This window comes from Daucus carota, chromosome 4 (genome assembly GCF_001625215.2).
Source record: "Daucus carota subsp. sativus chromosome 4, DH1 v3.0, whole genome shotgun sequence".
In the NCBI taxonomy this organism is placed as follows: domain Eukaryota; kingdom Viridiplantae; phylum Streptophyta; class Magnoliopsida; order Apiales; family Apiaceae; genus Daucus; species Daucus carota.
In genome coordinates, this window is record NC_030384.2 from 43,772,647 (window position 1) to 43,788,492 (window position 15,846).

Sequence of the window (15,846 nt, forward strand, 5' to 3'; positions counted from 1 at the left end):
ATTTTTGAAAAAATACATAAAACCTTGATTCTTGAACCATGTTAAACTAAGTGAAAATAAGTGATATATTCAAATTTTATAACTGAATTTTGATCATAGATATATCATTTATTGTTTCAAATCAATTAATTATGTTCTACACATAAAATGAGAGTATTATATGTGAAAAATGATAGTTAATGGAAAGGGAAAATACGATGAAATTATAGATTAAAGTGGTGGTACCACATCAAAATATCCTTTCTTTTTATATACATATTTTGGTTTCAGCATATGAGTTCTTTCATAAATTACTAGTAAAGTCCTGATCATCTTGGCTGATGACCAGTTATCGCCAAATTAAAGGACCAATATATAACGCTTTGTTATTTCGCCCTAACAGTTAACTACGTATAATAATGGCAAGTGAGGAGATTATCTACCCGATAGCATCAAGCAGCAGGCAGCAGCGTTGATATATATATGCAACATCTGAGAGGATGCTTTTGGTGGTCCAACACATACATGCATCCACTTCAGGACTCTTCTCAAATGGACAGTTAGAGCATCTTCAATGGTGCTCTTAAATCACTCTTTAAAATATAATATAATATTTGGCTCCTAGTGAATTAAGACATTGAAAAAGATTTCAACTTCAATGCTCCTCTTTGTACTTGCTCCTTATTCATATTTTATTCATATTAATGAGAGGGAAAAGTAAAAAGAGAGAGATGTTGGAGGTAAAGTTGGAGAGAACTAATATTATATTCATGAAAAAAAAGTTAAGAGCTCTTACATGCTCTTTAAAAAAGAGGAGAGATGATGAGCTCTTAAATTTTTAAAGAGCTTCAAGGAGCCCATTGGAGCTCTAATTTTTGCTTTGCTCTTTAAATATGAAGTTAAGAGCTTATTTAGAGAGCCCCTTGGAGATGCTCTTAAGGGCTGATCATTTATATTATACCCCATTTATTTTTGTGCTTGGTATATATGCATACACATGCTGCACACATAATATCCGATTTCCGGCTAATTCTGAATGATAAACGATTGAAAATTTTATGAGTAAAAGTTTCAGCCGGGTCGTTTTCTGTCACTGGCTCACTAAGGCGCTATCAAACCATATATATACCTGCTGCCTACACTCTACACAAACGCAGTAAGTAGTTATAACACGTATTTGAGAATAATTTTTTTACAAAAAAACAGAATTTTATAATAGGATCAAATGAATATATATAAAGTTTTATATCTAAATAATGATAGAGTATGAAAATGATAATGCATTCAAATAAAAATCATTATAATTATAATAAAATTTTAAATTTTAAAAAATAATTTAAATCGGTGTTTGACACGGGTTATAAGCGTAGATTATAATCATTATATCAATTGATTTGATCCACCCTAAAATTCTCTCTCTTTTTATTACTCTTAATTAAGCTCTTTTTAATGTTTCTTCAATAATTTTCAATTTATTTAAGTTTTATTTGCTTTTCAAAAAAAAAAAAGTTTTATTTGGTTTTCCCTTAGTTTGATTTTTGTTTGGGTTTATTGTCGTTCATTCTGCCTGAGATTATACAGATCTGCGGAATTTTCTTCAATGATAAAAATTTATATTGAATGTATTTATGGTCGATTGCTCAAAACAAACGGTGAGAATATTACACCATGTACACATCTCTTCAAAAAATTAGTTAGTTGCATATCAAAGAAGAAATAAATAAACAGCGATATGATTATGCGCTTGTTCAATTTCGATTATATATCTGTAAGATGCATGGTTTTTCATTAAATTATTTTTCTTTTTCAAAAAAATAAGAATATATATTTGATCATTCAATTTCACTGTACAGGGTATTAAAGTTAAAGGCTCAAATCTCCTAACCAAATAATAAAATAAATAATTAAATACACATATATTATCTAGTTATTAATATAAAACAAAGTATATTATACATGTTATAATTTATTATTGACACAAGGTTTATTAAAATTACATTAAATTATTAAGGGGTGAACATAAATATTAAAAGAACGCACATGGTTTTATAATATGGTGTATATAATTTATGAAGCAAATAATAATTGATTCCCGCATGATAACAAGACACATTGTGTTTTCGTCGAACAAAGAACAATGATGCATATGCTTGAGAATAAATCTTTTTATATATGATCCAGACAGACAGGATAAAGAGTTCTATCTCATAAGGAACACAGAAATGCTAAGCATGAAGATATAAAGATCATGGGTTCGTGGATTTGGGGGCATGTCAACCACTGATTAGCAAAAACACATTCTGCAGGGAAGAAAAAGAAAGGGGAAAAATTTGAGAACATTTTGATACCTAGCATTTTACTAAAAAACTAATTATAAATTAATTATGGAAACGACATATGCACACCCTTGATATATAAATTTCTTAAAATATATATATATGTCCAACCCTCCAAAAATTTTTAGTTAAAATTCAATATATTATACCATTATTAAAAATTATAAATAATATGCAAAATTTTATTTATTCCAATTAAACATTATCTTTGTCTGAAAATATAGTTAATTCATTGATGTTGGCTATATATAACTAATATCTTGTAATAAGATTACACATAACTCTTAACCATTGAACGCCTAATATGCATACTTTTAATCTCACTGATACCATAATATAATTGTCTTGTCAATGTTGCCATCACAAATTTTACCATAATATAATTGTCTTGTCAATGTTGCCATCACAAATTTTATTTTTCTGTGATATATGTATATATGATTTTGTACATACAATGTTCCATAAAGCGTGATAAAATTGATTTAAGATCGTAAAATAAATTGTATATTTTAATTTTTTTAAAAAAAATACATAAAACCTTGATTCTTGAAACATGTTAAACTAAGTGAAAATAAGTGATATATTCAAATTTTATAATTGAATCTTGATCATTAATATATCATATATTATTTTAAATCAATTAATTATGTTCTACACATAAAATTAATGAGAATATTATATGTGAAAAATGAGAGTTAATGAAGGGAAAATATGATAGAAATTATAAATTAAAGTGGTGGTACCACATCAAAATATCCTTTCTTTTTATATACATATTTTGCTGAAGTAAAGTCCTCATCTTCACTGATGACCAGTTATCGCCAAATTAAAGGACCAAGTATAACGCTTTACTATTATTTAGCCCTAACAGTTTGGCAGACGTGTAAAACCAACGTTAACTACGTATAATAATGGCAAGTGAGGAGATTATCTACCCGGTAGCATCAAGCAGCAGCGTTGATATATGCAACATCTGAGAGGATGCTTTTGGTGGTCCAACACTACACATACCCACTTCAGGACTCTTCTCAAATTGACAGTTGAGGGTTGATCATTTATATTATACCCCATTTATTTTTGTGCTTGTTATATATGCATACACATGCTACACACATAATATCCATCCTCAAAAATTTACTCCGATTTCCGGCCAATTTTGAATAATAAACGATTGAAAATTTTCAGTAAGTAGACTTATAACGTCGAGAACAACAGATATGAGAAACGAAGAATATAGTTACGGTGACAGGTTCATCCAACACATCCACCCCAGGTGGGTGATCCAGTTACATGCACAGGCTGCAATCTCCAAAAGCCCATCTGCATGCCTCCTCATTGGTCGTGATTCATGGCTATTGACATCACATGATCGAGTTTTCTTTCGCACAAGCATTCAATTGATCAAGTATCCCTTGAGATGGAACGTCGAAAAGTACTAAATTATCAAAATTTGATTATTATTGTAAAAAAAATTATTGAATAAAATTTAATGTAAAACAGGGTATAAAAATAAAACAGAACACTGAAATTAATTCATATCATAACACGTATTTTTTAGAATAATTTTTTTAGAAAAACAAAATTTTATAATAGGATCAAATTAATATATATAAAGTTTTATATCTAAATAATGAAAATGATCGCGCAATCAAATAAAAATCATTCTAATTATAAAAATTTTAAATTTTAAAAATTTATTTAAATCGGTGTTTGGCACGGGTCATAAGCGTTGATTATAATCATTATATCAATTGATTTGATCCACCCTAAAATTCTCTCTCTTGGCATCTTTTTATTACTCTTAATTAAGCTCTTGTTAATTTTTCTTCAATATATAAGTTTTCAATTTATTTAAATTTTATTTGGTTTCTCCTTAGTTTGGTTTTTGTTTGGGTAATTTATTGTCGTTCATCATATTGACATTACAGATCTACGGAATTTTCATGGTGTTGATTCAGCGATAAAGATTTATATGAGATGTATTTATGGTCGATTATTCAAAACAACCGTGAGAGTATTACACCATGTACGTATCTCTTCAAAAAATTGCTTAGTTACATACCGAAGAAGAAATAATTAAACAACGATATGATTTTGCATTTGTTCAATTTCGATTATATATCTGCATATGTATGACTTTTCATTATTGAATTACTTTCCTTTTTCAAAAAAATAAGAATATATATTGGATCCTTCAAATTGAATTTCTAAATTTCACTATACAGGGTATTAAAGTTAAAGGCTCAAATCCCGTAACTATATAATAAAATAAATAATTAAATAAACATATATTATCTAGTTATTAATATAAAACAAAGTATATTATACATGTTATAATTTATTATTGACACAAGGTTTATTAAAATTATATTAAATTATTAAGGGGTGAACATAAATATTAAAAGAACGCACATGGTTTTATAATATGGTGTATATAATTTATGAAGCAAATAATAATTAATTCCCGCATGATTACAAGACACATTGTGTTTTCGTCGAACAAAGAATAATGATGCATATGCTTCCGAATAAATCTTTTTATATGTGATCCAGACAGACAGGATAAAGAGTTCTATCTCATAAGGAACACAGAAATGCTAAACATGAAGATATAAAGATCATGGGTTCGTGGATCTGGGGGCATGTCAACCACTGATTAGCAAAAACACATTCTGCAGGGAAGAAAAAGAAAGGGGGAGAGGACCCAAGACAGTAGTTGTTCATAGGCAGAGTCATCATCAAGCCAACTTTTGTGAAAGCTGGGAAATCATGTATCAAGAGGAATAATTGAACACAAGAAAGCAACACCTCCCCTAAGAAGTCCAAAACACATGACACACAGACAATATTTATGCACTCGCTCGCGACTGCCTGCTGCAGCTTCAGCGAGCTAGCGAGATGAGAAAAGGCCATATTATATTATTTGTAATTTATGTAAGCAAATGTATATGCTAGGTACAGAAGAAGCCATATGATTTATAAAGAGAGAATGTGTGATTATTCTCAGGATGTTGACGCATCAATCTTGGTGGCCTCATTTGAGCCAGGGGGACCAAACATTTGGATCTAGAGTTTACAATTATTTCATGTCCACAAGTCCTGCACAAGTGGACACTAGTTACAATCTATCATCATTATACCACATAGGATCGATTGATGCAATTATCTGCCAACTCTATACCAGAATTTGTTTAAATATGAAGGCATATATATATAATATCGATCTCAAGCAAGAGGCAAGAAGAGATGTGGCCACAAGATGACAAAATTCGAGAAGTATATTGAAAAGGAAATCATTAAGCAAAGTAATTAAGCGTCATTTATATAAATATAGTTTTGGATTATATGATATATATGTAGGAATGAATCACAAGTGGTGCATGCAGTTGAAATGAAAAGTGGAAAGGCATGATAACTAAAATGAAATGGTCCCCTCAAAATCTAGCTAGCTCTCTTCATCTATTAAAACCACTTTGATTTTAATGGCAAGGGGACTCCAATCAATGAAGGGTTGTTGTTAGGGTTCTCTGATGTGGATTTTAAAGCAATGTCGATCGAGTACACCCCAGGGGGGACCATTTTATATATACACACACACATGTGAGTTGTGAGTTGTGTGTGTGCAGAGGTCGAATTTGAATAATCCTATATATATATATATGTTTAGGATAGTTGATTAAATAAGAAGGAAATTAAATAAAAGAAAAGGGCAGTGGGGTTGAAATAGTGATGAAGATAGTAAAAAGGCTAGGTAGCTGAGGAAGAAAGGAGGAGAGGGACTTGTCGTGTATAATGGAGAGGAAAAGGAAGGATTACTCGTATATAAGAAGAAGATGGGAACAGTAGCGGATAGGAATAATTTGCTATAAAGGTGAAGCATGCACACATATATAGCGGACAGACTGTAAATGCAGACAGATTACACCATATACATTGCTCTATGTGTATGAGTTTGTATCATTAAATTACCATTTTAGATGGATACTCTATGCAGACCTAGCTGACGCTCTGAACACATGCAACCCCCTATAACTATCATTCTATCACACAATATATACCCGCAAGCCCGCAACAAGACAATCAACTCCCCCTCTCTCTCTCCCCCTCTCTCTCTCTCTCTCTCTCTCTCTCTCTCTCTCTCTCCCCCTCCCTCCCTCCCTCTCTCTCTCTCTCTCTCTCTCTCTCTCTCTCTCTCTCTCTCCCTCCCTCTCTCCCTCTCTCCCTCTCTCTCTCTCGCCCCCCCCTCCCTCTCTAGTCTCTCCCTCCCCCCCCCCCTCTCTCCCAGATCTCTACATGATTCGCGTCAAAGTGGAAAAGAATAGCTTTTGAGTTTAACCGACAGTATAAAAGTATACTTCGATTGAGGAATCCGAGAAAGCAAGCAGTAGTGCAGTACTGATCAAGAAATCAATGGACTTTGACAAAAAATTCTTTGGCATTTAGCTCTTTTGCCTCAATGCATGGATGTTAAATTAAAAATCACTCGGCTAAGGCCATTGACGTACGGTTAATTATATATATGCGAGTGATCAAATAAAAACCACTAAACATACAACGGACATATAATCCGAAATAAGCAGCAAAGGAGACAGAGTTTACATTTTTCAAGTAAATGTACATTGTGCGATTTACCGTAATACAAAATGTGTTCTTGGTTTTACCATTTACCTGTGCTTTAGTGCAAGTATAGTACAATGAGATAGAGAGAAAGAGGTGGCCCGAGGCTGGGCGATGTCCTTTGTAAATTTAGGGAGGGGAGAGGGATGATTATGTGTTCCCAAATGACTTAAACTTGATAACAAAGGAGAGGACCACACTGCGCCCCTGCAACATCACCTTGCCAAACATGTAAAATCATCCAATTAACCAGCTACGCCAACTTCAACTACCTGGTCCCTCCTCTCAATTCAACCCCTCCCATTTTTATCCATGTCAAATCCAATATTGCCCTCTTCTCTATTTATGTTAGCCTATGGCCGTTGAGTTTCTGATATAGCAAAATTGCTGTATATGCCAGTTGCCTTAGAATATAGTAATAAACAGTATTAGTCCCTAACAGAAAGTGGCTACTGATTAAAGGATGATAACTTTTGCTTACAAGCAACTGATACCAAGGACGACATGTATATAAAAGAGAGGATCCTGGTGCAGTAAGTAAATCAAGCTCTCATCCCAACCTAATTAAACTACTCTTCCCCCGTACTTGAGCGATATATATAAAGTACATGCACATAAATGGCTTTTTTGGTAACTCCAACTCATTATCAACGTTTAGAGTACTTTTATTCAGACGGGCGCACAGTGATTCAGACGAGAACAATTTTTGTCATGAGAATTATATTATCATACAATTTTTTTATAGGGGAGAATAACTATTCTTACATTAAAGTTTGTTACTTAAATACAATACTGCATTTCTACATATGTATGAACTAAATATATATAATTATGACAAAATCTTGTATTACATACATAAAGTTTGATGCATATTTTAAATTACAAGACAAGGGTCAGCTGCTCTAATTATCCATATATGTAACAATCCGACCAGTTAACTAGTTTGTTTGCCCCACCGAATTCTCTTCCCACACTGTACAAAGAACGACTCTTCCTCTCCACCCTTTTCTCATTCTCCTAACCATTTCTTCCTCCTCATAATTTCCCACCAGCCTTTTCCAAGATAGTGTACGGCACACTAGTTCTCTTCTTCTTTCAAAATCTAGCTCAGTTCCTTACATACCCTCTTTTCTCTTATGGAGAAGGAGACTCATGACTTCATGAATGTGGATTCCTTCTCCGAGTTGCCTTTTCTTCGACCGTCTCCCCCTGTCAAAGAAAAGGGCATTCGCCTATTCGGCAAACAATTCAGTAGCGGCGATGCTCACAAACTCTCCTCGGCCGACTCAGAATCCGCGGATGGAAACGGCCGAGGAGAGCTGAGCAGTGCCGCTACCAATGAAAACGAAAACGGAGAGAGTAACAGGAAGTTCGAGTGTCATTATTGCTGCAGGAACTTCCCTACTTCACAAGCCTTGGGAGGCCATCAAAACGCGCACAAGCGAGAGCGTCAACAAGCCAAGCGAGCGCACCTTCAGTCAGCCATGGTCCATGGCGGCTACCCCGAGGCACACGTGTACGGGATCATGAACTACAATCGGTTCGGCTCGGCTCCATCACCCCCAGTCATGCCCTACCACTCTTCCTCGTCATGGAGTTCCACCACTATCGATAATAACAGTAGATTTTACGGAGGCCACGGCCTTTATAATTCGCATAGGCCGCAGCCGATTACAGGAAGTCCGTTGGCTCTGTGGCGAGTTCCATCAGCGCACAGCCCGTCTGGTTATAGCTATGAGCGTGCCGTGAATCCTCCTCCATTGTTCGCAAACGATGAAATGAAAGCGTCGTCGCTGAATATTAATGCAGGCTCAAGCTCGCAGAACCGGTACCTATACGAATCCAAGGCGAGTCATGTGAAGGACCATGTGAGTTTGGATCTACATCTGTAGTGATCGACTTATTTCAGAATTGAATAAATTCATCTTTCATAATTAGGATATCTTTCTTTTTAATTCTACCCTAGTCAGGAGCAAAAATTTGAGCCGATTCATATATACGGTTGCTACCTTAATCTTACTAACAATATTTATTCTCTACACACGTACGTGAATGAAATATTTACTCAGTAGAGATAAATATATAGCAGTCATGAATAATAATATTGTAACTTGACTTATTAGTTTGGTTTATTATGAACAATTTTGTTCTTTTCCTATATATACAATTCCAGCAAGATTCATGAGCCACTGCGTATGCTTGATTCTATGCCGAGCTTTTAATTGAAATCTAGGGCTTCCAAAATGCTTCAGTTTACATAATATTAAGAACTTCATAAGTTTAAGTGGAATCCGAGGTTTATGTCACCAAATTTTATCACTGCATATTTGTCTGTTTGCGAGCAGTGTGTGAACAGATCCCACCAAATGTTCTTATTACAACAGTTGCCGATCCAAAATGAAGGAATATTGATTGTCTTGTACGTATTTAGGTGTGATTATCAGTTGTGAACAGGTATATTATTTGTGCGCGCGTACCTGCGTCAATTCGAATATGGATCTTGTTGAATAATTAACATAGCAAGCGAAGAATTGCCGGATCGATACTGGAGAGTGAAGGTTTGATCTATGACTATTTGAGTGGACACAGAAGGAACAACACTTTCTCTACACTCAACGGCTACGAATTGACATAACCTCTCTTCAGTTCTCTTCAAAAAGTAAAATTTCAAATTAGCCTCTATATTATAGTTAGGCTAATAAGGCCGCAATTTGCCAGGTTTCGACTGCAAAATCACACCTTTCTACTATCCATAATCCAAAGGTTAAAGCTATATATATATCGTAATCAATTTTTAATCTACTTTCTATTTGTACTTGATCTTTCTGCTTGCCTATCCTCGCCGGGCTAGTAGTAAACTCTAGCTAATATTGAAGAAAATGTATATAATTTTTATTCTTTCGATCATTATATTTTAAACTATTTGAATTAGAAATCTAATCCATATATTTTTGAATAAATGCTCATTTCACTTACTCGTTATATATTCTTATAATCTTCACAACCATGAAAAATATGAACTCACATATTTAATCATCATATTCTCCTACATTCTTCTTTCTCCACAAAACTCGTACATAATTTTCATTGCATTCTATTCTATTCAAGTGAACGCAAACTAAATTGCTCATTGAAACTAAATATCAGCGGCTCGGTATTCTTCAGTATATATTCTGATACTTGATAGAGCAGAGCTGGATACAAATACTTCGCAACGTAATTGCTTAATTACACACATAATCTTCTAATATACATTAAAGTCATCTAGAGTAAGAGCCCTAATGTACAATTAAATTTCCTTTTCCATTACAAAAACGGTTGCAGTATGCACACTCAATGCTTAAAGTTTAAACGCACAAGTTTCTTTAAATCACACACATACACCAAACAGTTAACCCAAAACAAAACACACACACCACACATGACCTTTATAAAACAGAAACTAAAGCATGAATGTACCCCTCTCGTCATTTATAGTAACTACTAGAAGTAGTTATACATTTAAGAGAATTGACAGATTATTTCTTTTAAGTAGGACCAGTGAGCAGTTTATGTTAGTTTACAAGTTCAGCATCAATTATTTTTCTTAATGTCATCAAACCAAATTGAGAGAATCTTCTCCCTAACGTCTTACCATTAGATAATTCTCCTACATATCACTAATCTTTTTTTAATACATTCTAATTAAGATCACTGGCGAAGCTTAGGTGATGTGTATGTTTTTAATTCCTCCCTCCGTCCCATAATAGTATACATGGAGTGTGACACGAAAGTTAAGAGAAAGTGTAATTTAGTGAAGAATTTTTTTTAAAAAATAGGTAAAGTGGTGGGATCAACTGTTATTTAATGTATAAAATAAATATAATGAAATTACTTAAAATTTATATTGTAAAACTTTACTATTTTTGAATGTATACAATTGAAATAGAATCTAAAAAAGAAATTGTATGGAAATGAACGGGACAGGGGAATATATATATTCTTGTAAACGTTCATGAATCCTCAAAGTCCACCGTAGAAAATGCATGGAAAAAGAGGTGACAATTAAGGTTTCATATAACATTTAAAATGCGCAAAGGAAAATAAACCAAGATGGTAAGAAAATCTACTGGTATAAAGTATCCTCTTATATTTTGCCAAATTAAGATTTGAATACTTCCAAATGAGGGAAAATAGCAGTGATGGAAAAGTGTGTACAAGTGAGTGAAGGCATAAAAAGAGGAATATAACAAGGTTAGGAAACGGTGGTTGAGCTTGCAGTACATACTACATACAGTGAGGAAGTGGTGTACTTTCTGAGCACTTCAATTCAATGTACCCCATGCATCGACATTCACGCCATGTATCTACTTACAACTCAGAGGTTAAATGCTGTATCTACTTTTCGTCTCGGTGAATTCGAGTTTTTACATTTCACACCCCAATTTTCTGGTCTATTTACCACGTTTCCAGTTCATCCCCACATCCCTTCAGCAGACAATATCTTCACAGATCACTTATTAGTGTAAGAAAATGTCGATGTACAAGTACCATGGAGGTCACGCGCTTGTGGTAAAATAATCACTTAGTATTCAATGAAGGAAAGTAGCGGATATAAAGAGAAGTGTAAAGAAATGGTTGGGTACGTGACCAGAATTGTCCGAACGGATTATAGTTTCTCAGTTAGGTATCTCAACATTTAAGGGAATCGACAGTTGCATATATTTGGTTCGAGTTATTAAGAAGATGCAAATTAAAGACAATGAGGCCTCAGGTCACTTGACTCGGTGCAACGACTGAGACCGCGAAAATCGGGACCACAAAATGTATGATATAGCGAAGTTGCAGCAGCATATGTAGATTGATTGGGATGGGGCAAACATGATAGCCCGATACATATATGCATCAGATACACATATGTTTAAAGTTAGAGAACCATAATATTGTGATAAAAGGAGGCACAAGGGGTAAAGGACTTGCATCAAACATAAGGACAGAGACAGTGAAGAAGTGTACACACATTTTCTTTTGGACCACTGCCTCAATAGAGACCACTTGGGTGCCTGTTGATGAAATTCAACTTTGAATTCGAGTCTGGCTCCACCATTTAAACTACATTAATATAAGTACACGAAATTACGCAGATTAGTGGCTTTTTAAGGATTGAATTAGTTTTCCAACATTAATCATGAATTATATGTACGTGGATTAGGTCCAATTTCCAGGCTATATATATGAGCAGATAAGCTGGTATCACTTAAAATTGCAACGCCAATTGATGTGGCCTTGGAATATGATCTTAAACTACTGACCATATTTTCTGTCTCCATTTGAAGGTCTCGTGTTGTGTTTAATTGGGATGAATAAATTTGGAAGAAATGAAATGAAATTTAAACTATGTTATTCGTAATTGTTTATAAATTTCATTTCTCTCTGCATTTCATGTTTGCACTCACTCAATTTTTTCCAAAACTTCCCTCTTTATCTCTGTTATGTTCAGTTATTTTTAGTAATTTCATTTCATTCTCTCAAACCAAACACAACTCACCGGTCACCGTAGCACTGGGAATGAGCTATGATGATACAAGACAAACATTTCATCAGGCATGGGCACTCCCATTTGCGACCCTGCCTTGTCAAGTTATCCTAGTAAAATTATTAGACATCATCAGAATATCAGATCCAAACAAGGAAGGGATATGTTGCCATTACATGTCCAAAAGGAGTAAAGGACAAAACATACCAGATGCTCTGCATCGACAGCTATAATGCAATGTGTATATTAAGCGTTAAAATATTGTTTACTTGCAATATATCAGAACATCTGAATAGAAAAGAACAGGATAGTTGTAGACTCTTGGAAGCAGTTTTTCAATAGCATTTCAATGATATAATATGGTTGACTGTAGCTGTTTATCTACTTGAATCAACCATAATAACTTGTTCTGCATCTTGTTATATGGATCTAATTAACGTCTAAAACTCAGAAAAACATCTGGCCAAAGTTCTTCTTCTTTTTTTTTTTTTCTCTCCACTTGACACCCTAAGCCTATTTTTGTGAAATCCCCATATAAATGTCACAAAAGATAGGAAGAGATTCAAAGTTCTTGGGCCTTGGCAAGTCTAGGATTGGCCCCGGTGGGAAGGAAGTGCGGTAAAAAATGATTTCCGATCAAGGGACAAGAGCTCAACCACTACACCAACTTTTGTTGACTTGTGTATGACAATTAGTCTATATATAAATTTTTATTTTTTTTGAAATAGTCTATATATAAAATTTTTAATCACGTACAATAATTTGAAATAATTATTATTTTGAAACACGGAGAACAGAGCAGTAATGCACTTGCGGACTAGTCTTGTAGCTCTAGTGTCCATCAGTATGCAACTTTTTCCTCATCCTTGAGTAATGTTCATTAATGGTGAGAAATTAAGAGGGTGTTTGGTTCATGGTTAATCAGTCCCGTTAACAGAAATCGGAACCTTAATACAATGACAAATGTTATTAGTTATTTGGTGCTATGAAATGAGAACCCCAATCTTTTAGGTGGTTAAATCATACTTTTACCATTCCCATTAACCCCCATTCTCATACTCCATTTTCATTCCCAACTTTAATCCAAACGCCCCGTAAGAATGTTAAAAACTACTATTGTTCAGCAAAGTCTATTACATGTAATGTGATTTTCTGTCACGTTCGATAATGTGTGTTTCAAGAGGGTTTGGTAATGTGTTCATGTAGCTGTAAGAATAGATTGAATTATGAAATTTTGACCGGAATGAGATGGGGACTTTTGTTATCAGTAATGAGAATGTGATTTAAACATAAATATATATTATATTTCATTTCTTCTCATCAATCTTGTTGAAATTCCACACATAATTTTAGAATTCTTCATGAATAATATATCTCAGTTGAAAAATCAACTACCTAATGATATATAATCAACTATATATCATAAAGTTATAAAGTTGTAATAAATCTACCTGCCTCACCCCGAAATTTCTTAGAACGGATACTTATTCGTAAGATTATTAGTCATATTTGTCGGGAAAAGAGAGAAGTTATTTGTGATACAAAAAATTATTTTTTAGTATTTTTAATGTAAAACTTTAAATTATATTCATCATTAATAATAGTATATATTTGTAATCCTGTTTTTCATAGCAAGTACTTGGCAGTGATGAGTGACAAAAACTTATTTTGTGTTATGTCATATTCTTGGTTCGATTCACCTTTATTCCGATTAAAACTTGTTTTTGTAAAACATATAGGTCTAATTATCCCATTGGTAGGAAAAATTTGCCCGGTAATCAAACTAGAAACCTGTAATATATATGAGTATATTCTGTTAATTTACCACAATAGTAATTAATTACCAATTAAATAATAATAATCAAAATATATGGGATACGTGATTGTATTTTATTTAATTTACATAAAGAACTCTAAAACCCCCGAATTCGAAATCAAATCGAAAAAAAAAGGTAAGAAGTAAAAACCGAATCGTAAAAGGAAACGTTGTGCTTTCCTACTTCCTAGTGTGTTTAGAGTTCAAAAAGTTGGCCTCTACTCGACCTCTCCCTATAAATACCCACACATGTGCACAAACACTAATGACTAATTCTTCTCTCCTTTCTTCTCACCCAAAAAAACTAGGTTATTGTGTCGTTGTTATGGAGTTGGCAAGAAGGCCGATTGCGATCATCGAAGTGTGGGATCACAATCTCGAAGAGGAGTTTTCTCGTATCCGAAGGGCCGTGATGTCGCACCCCTGCATCTCGATTGACACTGAGTTTCCAGGCACTGTTGTTCCTGACTTGAAGAAGCGCAAGTTCTATGAGCTGGAGCCAGAGGAGGCGTATTCGTTGATGAAGGCTAATGTGGATGCTTCGAAACTGATTCAGCTTGGTCTCACGCTGTCTGATCCGTACGGGAACCTCCCGGGTTTTGGCACGGAGATGGGTCATGTGTGGCAGTTCAACTTTCGAGAATTCGACGTGGACAAGGACGTGCAGAATATCAGTTCGATCGAGTTGCTTAAGCGCCACGGAATTAATTTCTTGTGGAATAAGATGTATGGGGTTCGTTCTCAAGATTTCGCCAGGCTTTTTAGGGGCTGTTTTGGACCGAGGTGCACTTGGGTTACGTTTCATGGGGGGTATGATTTTGGGTATCTGGTGAAAGCCTTGACGAATTCTGATTTGCCTGGAGATTTGGGGACTTTTAAGGGTTTGCTGTGCAGGTTCTTTGGGAATTCGATGTATGATGTCAAGGCGATTATGGAGCGGTTTCGTTTACGTGGTGGTTTGGAGGCGTTGGCTACAGAGTTTAAGTTGGCTCGAGTTGCTGGGACTCCTCATCAGGCCGGTTCTGACAGTTTGCTGACCATGCAGCTCTTCATCAGGATGATTCAATGGTGTGGTCATCGTAACAACGGGACTGCATTGCGCCCTTGCATGCCCTATGGATTGAACCTAGAAGTGAACAAGCAAGTACAAGAAGCAGGTTTCTAAAGGAGTATTCATGGAAGAGATATGGTGCCATTACATGTCTAAAAAGAGTAAAGGACAAAACACAATGTGTATATTAAGCGTTATAATCTTGCTTCGTGTAATATGGTTGATTGTAGTTATTTTGATTTTTCTGCACCAACACTATAAGCGTATTTAAAATCCCTTGATAAATGCCCTATGGATTGAACCTAGAAGTGAACAAGCAAGTTAAAGTCTGAGAATGCTAGCAGAAAGTAGTGCAGGCCAGTTTCTAATGTATAGTTAACCCCTTTAATTTTTTCTTTTTTATTTTTTTATGTAAGGATGTCACTGAATCAATGAAGTAATACTTTTTTCTTCTTAATTATTTCATTAGCAGAGTAGAATATAGGAGTATCATTACCACAACAGTAAATTTTACAATGCAATGCAACAGATA

At 34.4% G+C, this 15,846-nt stretch overlaps 2 protein-coding genes across 2 annotated transcripts; both read left to right on the forward strand.

The window, feature by feature from the left end:
• Positions 1–7,835: 7,835 nt before the first annotated feature.
• On the forward strand, positions 7,836–8,927 carry LOC108217723 (zinc finger protein 8). The gene has a single exon (XM_017390603.2). It carries the CDS (start codon positions 8,069–8,071, stop codon positions 8,822–8,824), a length of 756 nt encoding a protein of 251 aa, XP_017246092.1. The 5' UTR covers positions 7,836–8,068; the 3' UTR covers positions 8,825–8,927.
• Positions 8,928–14,528: 5,601 nt separating this feature from the next.
• On the forward strand, positions 14,529–15,428 carry LOC108217425 (probable CCR4-associated factor 1 homolog 11). Its single transcript, XM_017390257.2, has one exon. The coding sequence runs from the start codon at positions 14,529–14,531 to the stop codon at positions 15,426–15,428; it is 900 nt and encodes a 299-aa protein (XP_017245746.1).
• Positions 15,429–15,846: the final 418 nt, after the last annotated feature.

Bases quoted from the DNA above. Each gene is read 5' to 3' on its own strand.
- LOC108217723 (XM_017390603.2), top strand. From the start codon at position 8,069: ATGGAGAAGGAGACTCATGACTTCATGAATGTGGATTCCTTCTCCGAG.
- LOC108217425 (XM_017390257.2), top strand. From the start codon at position 14,529: ATGACTAATTCTTCTCTCCTTTCTTCTCACCCAAAAAAACTAGGTTAT.